Source organism: Procambarus clarkii, chromosome 54, assembly GCF_040958095.1.
Source record: "Procambarus clarkii isolate CNS0578487 chromosome 54, FALCON_Pclarkii_2.0, whole genome shotgun sequence".
NCBI classification, from domain to species: domain Eukaryota; kingdom Metazoa; phylum Arthropoda; class Malacostraca; order Decapoda; family Cambaridae; genus Procambarus; species Procambarus clarkii.
In genome coordinates this window covers 19,857,449-19,866,548 of record NC_091203.1, presented here as the reverse complement: position 1 = coordinate 19,866,548, position 9,100 = coordinate 19,857,449, and the positions used below count along the sequence as shown (strand labels likewise).

At 42.7% G+C, this 9,100-nt stretch overlaps 2 protein-coding genes across 2 annotated transcripts; one reads left to right on the top strand and one right to left on the bottom strand.

Moving 5' to 3' along the window:
* Window positions 1–215: 215 nt before the first annotated feature.
* On the bottom strand, window positions 216–3,464 carry LOC138352638 (uncharacterized). The gene is made up of 5 exons (XM_069305164.1): window positions 3,405–3,464; window positions 3,041–3,121; window positions 800–1,277; window positions 532–722; window positions 216–434 (listed from the first exon to the last, which is right to left on the bottom strand). Exons 3-5 carry the CDS (start codon window positions 935–937, stop codon window positions 308–310), a joined length of 456 nt encoding a protein of 151 aa, XP_069161265.1. The 5' UTR covers window positions 938–1,277; window positions 3,041–3,121; window positions 3,405–3,464; the 3' UTR covers window positions 216–307.
* A 3,871-nt stretch (window positions 3,465–7,335) lies between these two features.
* LOC138352704 (protein IWS1 homolog) lies at window positions 7,336–8,253 on the top strand. The gene has a single exon (XM_069305285.1). The coding sequence runs from the start codon at window positions 7,336–7,338 to the stop codon at window positions 8,251–8,253; it is 918 nt and encodes a 305-aa protein (XP_069161386.1).
* The last annotated feature ends 847 nt before the right edge of the window (window positions 8,254–9,100 follow it).

The following is a 9,100-nucleotide window of genomic DNA, read 5'->3' as shown; positions in this document are numbered from 1 at the left end:
TGGATCACTGACCATTTCCCAAGGCTCTGTGCTGAATAGTTGGTGAACATTCTTGTCGTGAAAGTAGCCTTTTAGTGTAACATTAAAGCTGTACCAACCTTAGGAATAAAGCTTATAGGTATACACCATCTTAACCTCTAAACAGATTTCACCTCTAGTAAATAGGCACAATTATTTATCATTTACACCAAGTCAGGTATTAAAAGAACACCCAATGCTTTTATTAGGTTTTAATAGACCATACACACCGATACTGTTATACATGTTTAATATTACGATCTTTAAACCCTTAACACTAATGAACTTGCTAGAGCTGTCTATAACCGTAGCGGGCTCCGGGGACGAGGACTGTGTCGGTGACTGTGCGGTAGTCCGTGAACACCGTGCTCTTAGTATTGATGTTTGTTCTCACCAGCGTTGTCGTGTACGACAGCCTGTGGGGAGTAAAGTGGCCAATTACCCAATACTTTTACAAGTAATCAAAAGGCTGGCAGTTACAATAAAATACTCTAGCGTTGGCATCAAACTTACACTTGGGTAGCAGTAGTAGTGTAGGTAGTCTGCATGATGACGTAAGAGGTGTGAGCGATGGTCACGTAGTCTAAAGACCTTTCAGTCACAATCCTGAAGTCTGACTGCACGTACGTGACCGTTAGTGTTGAAGGTCTGACAACTACCGTTGTCTGGAGGGCGACGCGGTCATCCACCGGCGTCTGGACCACCTGTGTAAGACAACAATTAGCTAGTCTAAGCTCAGCCTCCAGACCATCGTTTGTCACAATACATACCAAGTACTCACCCCGCGTGTTCCAGTGGTAACAGTCTGGACTGTGAGGGAAGTGAGGGGTGACAGCCACACTCTGGAAAGCCTGATCAGCGAGGGTGACGAAGCGGTCGACGGTGAAGAGCTGGGTGACAGTGGGGTTAAATAGTGCATCCACTCTGCTCACTTGAGGACTGCCATACCTTGCCCCAGCGTAAGAAGCCGGACCGCTGCTGCCAGAGGTAGCTCGAGGCCCGCTGCTGACCTGTGCAGCCCTCTCACCGCCGGTGACTCTTTGCCCAGAAGTACTAGCTGGACCGCCGCCGATGCCTTGGCCGAGGTTAATATTTATTCCTTGACTGCTGCCAAGGCCTAATCCAGCACCCAGACGCGAACCGCTGACGACGGCCGGACCGCCACCTACAACTGGACTGCTGTCTTGTTGACCCGATGAACCTCTCGGACCAGCATTACCCGCATCTCCCGGTCCTCTGGTCTGACTCCCATAACCTGGCTGATGTGTTTGGAAGGAATAAAATTAGTTTAAATAATAATAGGAGTAGCAAGCTTGCTATGAAATTAAGAATTTCTTTACTAATGGTCAAAATCTAGGAAGCACCAAAAACTGGAGCCTTAGGTAAATTTAGATAATTTTGTAGTAGGTTCCACATTTATTGAAGACTAGCAGTACCCGGCCACGCATTGCTGTGACTCAGCACAGCAACCTTACCTGTCCCTTTGTCCTCCACACCATTCTCGTCGCCTCATCTTTCCCCACCATCTCATTAACGTCCCCTTGTCATCTCCATTCCCCACTCCCTTGTCATCTCCATTCCCCACTCCCTTGTCTGATGCCTTCCCAAATGGTTTGCCGTTCATCAGAAAATTGTGAACAGTGATCTGATGTTCCCTTCACTGAAATAAGAGTTAAAAGACGAAATGGGGGGGGGGGGAAATTATACTCACGAAACTAAATTACACAGCTCAATTCCAATCACAAAAAGTAATATAAATGAAAATCTATGAAAATTCTATTCATCAATGCAATCAGAAACATTGAAATGGAATTTTAATATTTAGTAGAGATGCTCTATATTTAGTAGAGCCGTGTGCTGCTCTTACGACCAACAGATGCCGTTTTTCAAGAAACATGTTTTTTTCCCCGTCTCAGGTGAAGCAGATATATAGTAGATATAAAAATACGCGCCTATTCGAATGGAACGTTGTGTGAAAATTTCAAAGCAATCTGTGGTGAACTTTGAGATTAGCGATTATGCATAAACGAACATATCCATTTTTATTTATATATACTACATATGCATGTAGTTTTGCACAGGTCTGAACAATGCAATTGCACATATTCCTTTCTTTTTAAGGACGTACGTTACAACCGGTTGTGTCATGGTAGCATCATGACAATTTTTAATCGTCCTCGGGAAACAAACTACTAAAGTTTTAATAGAAGCAGATCTTTTTTACATCACAGGAGTCCCTGAATTGAAGCCTCAACCAACCTCCCAAGAGAAGGCAATTTAATTGCTAGTTTCTTCTGTTTAGTAAGATGCAAATACATACTGGAAAAGTAACTAGGAAACGATAAGGGGGTGTTTAATTAAAGGCAGTAATTTAGAGCTTAGCCAGGACACTTAAACGCCCAATATTTCCAGGCAGTATTTTATACACGTGTGTGCCATTATCGAGTTCAAAAGTTTTAACACCGTTAAAATCTAAAGTGTTAAGACTTGCATTTACAGGAGTGTTTAAGGCAAGTGCTGGTCTCTAGGCGAGACTCACCAAAAAGATAATGCTACCAACAGGCAAATTGTAAGACTTATTCCCATGGAGTAAAGATGTCAGGGTAGTCGAATGCCTAGATTTATTTATAAGAAAAAAAAAAAAATTGCAATTGATTACTATTCACAGTCTACGTTTACTTTCTGCGGAAAGTATCCAGGCATATTCTTCTAACACTAGTTATATCAAGTGTCATTTAGATATTCAGGATTACTGCTTAAAAATTAAATGTATGGTTTAGCGTGATTGAAGTTAATCGTTTTCTTATATTAAGTCATTTATTATTTGAAAAATTCGTGATTTAATACAAGGTAAAGTGTAAGCATAGCTACTCTTAGCAAGATTAGCTTAAGTCAAGCAATTTCATAAATCGCCAAGAAGTAATGAAATTTGTTAACATGCCACGATATATATGAACTCATTAGGTACAAACGTGTGCCAACACACTGTGGTGAATATTTAACCAACAAACATTTTACTTACGTTGGAGATCTGTGCAGCGACCAGCACTTTGGACACCACCAGGGTCGTCCATAGCAGCAATATCCAGGAATACGAATGCATCTGAAATTAATAACTGCTTTACTGTTCAAAATCTGAAGTTAGCGACTGCTGTTGCATACACTAGCAGAACTTCACAAGAAAAGTTTCCAAGATATACATATGGATTTACCACAAGAGTCAAACACTCTTACTCCGCATAAATAAAACTGAACCAAGTAAGACTTAGTGGGCCAGCCAGTGACTTCAGGCCCACGCAGGAATTGCCCTGGAGGGAAAGGAGGGGAAGACTTTACTGCACACCAATAAATTAATACATAAACTTAATACTAAAAAAGTGACAAACCTTGATATACAGGAGAAATGTTACCAGTAAAGAAAGCAATGCCTAGAATGACAACCACAGGAACGCTGCCCCACCTCGTTGCCTTCCCCCCACACACTACAAACAGACGTTAGTACGACAGACTGTGGAACAAGGATAGGAAAGCTCCCTATAAAATGTATGTTCATGTATCACCCAACCCAACGCTCTACCAACCTATTAGCGCCATCTATTGACGGGTGTTGCAACTACAGGAGAACGTGGTACTATTTCATTCCGTTCCCAATTACATTAAATCATTGACTTTCTTGAGTAATTGTTATGATTGTCTGTTTTTAAATTATAATAATTATTAATTTAGTTGCCTGTCTATGTTATATAGTTTGAACTTCACTGACCTTCACTAATCACAATGTTTCCAATTATTTTGCCGTGTTTAAGCTACTATATAAATGTAAATATTAAACAAATATGAGTCCATAATGAGGTGAGACAGATCGAATAACTAGTCTCGCGGGACTGACCTCAGTCATTCTAGACGGCGCTTCTTCAAACGTTTTCGTTGGTGACCCTGTTAATTGTTATTTATTCATTTATAAATAAAAAAACTTAGCTGGTGGTGTTATGTCCATGTTCGCTACGAGGAAGGTAGGATAGTGGTCAGTTGTTCTGTCAGTGATTATATCAGATGTAAGGGGAGCTGTTATGTTAGTCCATAAGTGATCCAGGGTAGTAGCAAATGTTTGAGTGATTCGGGTGGGCCTGGTGATTGTGGGATTAGCATACAGGAGTTCGTGCTGTTTCGGAAACAGTCGACTTGGAGGCTATTTTGCTGACCTAGGTCAATATTGAAGTCTCCTCTTGGAATGATGGGATTTTTGTTTAGATTGTTGTTTATGATAAGATTTCTTAGGTTATCTGAGAATGATGCTACGTTAGTATTGGAAAATCTATAGATAGCTCCAATAGTCAAGGAGAATTTAAAGGATTTAATCGAGAACGGAGCAAAGGTATATTTAGAATCGCCTCTATCACCAATGACACTATTGCAGATGAAAGAATCATGGTAATATATATTTAATGGAGTGGAGTGGAGAATTGAAATTGAAATTAAAAAAAAGTTTATTGAGGTAAAATACACACAAAGGGATGAGGTAGCTCAAGCTTTCCTCACCCTGTTCAGTACAACATGTTTATATATATAAATATATATATATATATATATATATATATATATATATATATATATATATATATATATATATATATATATATATATATATATATATTATATATATATATATATATATATTAGTATATTTTGGTAGCAGTCTTTCCTGTAGACATATATTATTAAATATGACCGAAAAAGTAAGATTAATAATTCTAACACGAATTTTCTCAATCTTTCGTACATTTCTTTTCACTGTTGTAGGTAAATCAAAAATCAATTCTCCAAAATTCATTTTTATTTCTAGTCTGACGCGACACGAGCGCGTTTCGTAAAACTTATTACATTTTCAAAGACTTTAGTTTACAAATACACAACTGAATAGAACTTACGCATCTCCGATTTTATATCTACATTTGAGTGAGGTGGAAGGGGTGAGGTGGCATTAATAGGGTATTAATTTCATAAACACAAGACAGAACAAGAGGTGGCATTAATTGGGTATTAATTTCATCAACACAAGACAGAACACGAAACAATGGGTATTGAATAGAAGTGTTTGTAGAAAGCCTATTGGTCCATATTTCTTGATGCTTCTATATTGGAGCGGAGTCTTGAGGTGGGTAGAATATAGTTGTGCATTAATTGGCTGTTGATTGCTGGTGTTGACTTCTTGATGTGTAGTGCCTCGCAAACGTCAAGCCGCCTGCTATCGCTGTATCTATCGATGATTTCTGTGTTATTTACTAGGATTTCTCTGGCGATGGTTTGGTTGTGGGAAGAGATTATATGCTCCTTAATGGAGCCCTGTTGCTTATGCATCGTTAAACGCCTAGAAAGAGATGTTGTTGTCTTGCCTATATACTGGGTTTTTTGGAGCTTACAGTCCCCAAGAGGGCATTTGAAGGCATAGACGACGTTAGTCTCTTTTAAAGCGTTCTGTTTTGTGTCTGGAGAGTTTCTCATGAGTAGGCTGGCCGTTTTTCTGGTTTTATAGTAAATGTAGATATATAGACTCAAATGTAGATATAAAATCGGAGATGCGTAAGTTCTATTCAGTTGTGTATTTGTAAACTAAAGTCTTTGAAAATGTAATAAGTTTTACGAAATGCGCTCGTGTCGCGTCAGACTAGAAATAAAAATGAATTTTGGAGAATTGATTTTTGATTTACCTCCAACAGTGAAAAGAAATGTACGAAAGATTGAGAAAATTCGTGTTAGAATTATTAATCTTACTTTTTCGGTCATATTTAATAATATATATATATATATATATATATATATATATATATATATATATATATATATATATATATATATATATATCATATTATCCTACCATACGAGATGGTTGAATCAGATATGTTACTTCTATTGTCCGTGAGAACCAGGTAATCATAATCATTACCTGGGTCGCAACAGGTAGCCCCAAAATATTTTAAACTATATAAACTAGATATATTTAGCAAGTACATTAATAAAATTACTAACTTACAAGAATAGAATCAATGCATGTTAAACTAAAAATTCAAGGAAAGAAAATTGCTTAACATTAAGCATTGAACAATCTAAATAAATAAAAATGGAAATGTTCGTTTGTTCAACAGCGCTAATCTCTGAAACTTCTTCATCGATTGCTTTGAAATTTTCACACAATGTTCCATTCGCATCCGAGCGGGTTTATATATATATATACGATATTGATGTCACGTCTGTAACAGAAAAAACGTGTTTTTTTTTTTTTTAAACTGTGTTTTTCGTGTGAGAGAAATCTTTGAAACCTTTTTACTGATTGCATTGAAATTTTAACGCGACGTTATATTCGAGTAGGCGTGTGTTTTATATATACCTACTATATACATTCCTTACCTGTGACAGGAAAAACATGCTTTTTTGGAAAAAAGCGCCATCTGTTGGACGTAAGAGCAACATACGCTGTTATCTCCCAAAGTTTTCACTGATTGCTTTGAAATTCTGACATAACATTCCATTCGAATATGCGCATGTTTTTATATACCTACCATATAGATGCCACACCTGTGACAGATAAAAACATATTTGTTTTTTTAAACAGCACCATCTGTTGCACATAATAGCAACACACATGCTATACTAAATGTGTTACAAATTCCATTTCAATGTTTCCGATTGCATTGATAAATTTAATTTTTATATATATATAAATAGTTTTATATAGTTATATATAGTTTATATAGTTTTATATAGTTATATATAGTTTTCGATTTATTTTAATTTTTATTGATTTATTTTGTGCGACATTTGTGTTGGAATTGAGCTGTGTTGTTTACCATACCGTTCATTTCATAAGAATATGTATAGATGCCACACCTGTGACAGGTAAAAAACTTTTTTTCCAAAAACAGCATCATTTGTTGTATGTAAGAGCAATACACGCTATACTAAAATGTTACAATTCCATTTCAATGTTCTCAATTGCATTGACAAATTAAATTTTCATACATTTTCATTTTTTTTCATTTTGATGTAATTATTTTGTGTGAATTGCATTGGAATTGAGCTGTGTTGTTTACTATTCTGTTCATTTCGAGAGTATAGTTTATTTTTTTATTTGTTTCATATTTTCATTTCATTTTTTAACTATTTTTCTTATAATTCAGTGATGGGAACATCAGATCACTCGATGTTACCAATTTTCTGATGGGAGCATCAGATCATTTGGGAAGGCATCGGACGAGGAAGTGGGGAATGGTGGGGATGACAAGGGGACGGAAGTGAGAGATGGTGGGGAAGACGATAGACATGGGAGGGGGTAATGGTGGGGAACGACAGCTAGAAGAGACAGCCAGGAGAGCCAGACAGGAGACCCAGCAAGGAGGGTCAGGCAGGAGAGCCAGCCAGAAGAGCATGCCAGAAGAGCCAGCCAGAAGAGCAAGCCGGGAGGGTCAGCCAGGAGAGCCAACCAGGAGAGCCAGCCAGGAGAGCCAGCCAGGAGAGCCAGCCAGAGGAGCCAGCCAGAAGAGCATGCCAGAGGAGCCAACCAGGAGAGCCAGCCAGGAGAGCCAGCCAGGAGAGCCAGCCAGAAGAGCCAGCCAGAAGAGCATGCCAGAAGAGCCAACCAGGAGAGCCAGCCAGAAGAGCAAGCCGGGAGGGTCAGCCAGGAGAGCCAGCCAAGAGAGCCAGCCAGAGGACCCAGCCAGGAGAGCCTGCCAGGAGAGCCAGCCAAGAGGGTCAGCCAGGAGAGTCAGCCAGGAGAGTCAGCCAGGAGAGTCAGCCAGGAGAGCCAGCCAGAAGAACCAGCCAGGAGGGTCAGCATGGAGAGCCAGCCAGAAGAGCCAGCCAGGAGGGTCAGCATGGAGGGTCAGTCAGGAGAGCCAGCCAGAAGAGCCAGCCAAGAGGATCAGCCAGGACAGCCAGCCAGAAGAGCCAGCCATGAGACCCAGCCAGAAGAGCCAGCCAGGAGGGTTAGCCAGGAGGGTCAGTCAGGAGAGCCAGTCAGGAGGGCCAGCCAGAAGAGCCAGCCACGAGAGCCAGCCAGAAGAGACAGCCAGGGGGGTCAGCCAGGAGAGCCAGCCAGGAGGGCCAGCCAGGAGAGCCAGCCAGGAGGGCCAGCAAGGAGAGCCAGCCAGGAGAGCCAGCCAGGAGGATAAGGAGGGCCAGCCAGGAGAGCCAGCCAGGAGGATAAGGAGGGCCAGCCAGGAGGGCCAGCCAGGAGGATAAGGAGAGCCAGCCAGGAGGGCCAGCCAGGAGGGCCAGCCAGGAGGGCCAGCAAGTTGGGCCAGCCAGGAGGGCCAGCCAGGAGGATAAGGAGGGCCAGCCAGGAGGGCCAGCCAGGAGGGCCAACTAGAAGGGCCAGCCAGGAGGGCCAGCCAGGAGGGCCAACCAGGAGGGCCAGCCAGGAGGGCCAGCCAGGAGGGCCAGCCAGGAGGGCCAACTAGGAGGGCCAGCCAGGAGGGCCAGCCAGGAGGGCCAGCCAGGAGAGCCAGCCAGGAGGATAAGGAGGGCCAGCCAGGAGGGCCAGCCAGGAGGGCCAGCCAGGAGAGCCAGCCAGGAGGATAAGGAGGGCCAGCCAGGAGAGCCAGCCAGGAAGATAAGGAGGGCCAGCCAGGAAGATAAGGAGGGCCAGCCAGGAGGGCCAGCCAGGAGAGCCAGCCAGGAGGATAAGGAGGGCCAGCCAGGAGAGCCAGCCAGGAGGATAAGGAGGGCCAGCCAGGAGGGCCAGCCAGGAGGGCCAGCCAGGAGGGCCAGCCAGGATTGCCAGCCAGGAGGCTAAGGAGGGCCAGCCAGGAGAGCCAGCCAGGAGGATAAGGAGGGCCAGCCAGGAGGGCCAGCCAGAAGGGCCAACTAGGAGGGCCAGCAAGGAGGGCCAGCAAGGAGGGTCTGCCAGGAGGGCCAACTAGGAGGGCCAGCCAGGAGGGCCAGCCAGGATTGCCAGCCAGGAGGATAAGGAGGGCCAGCCAGGAGAGCCAGCCAGGAGGATAAGGAGGGCCAGCCAGGAGGGCCAGCCAGGAGGGCCAACTAGGAGGGCCAGCAAGGAGGGTCAGCCTGAAGGGTCAGACAGAGGGAT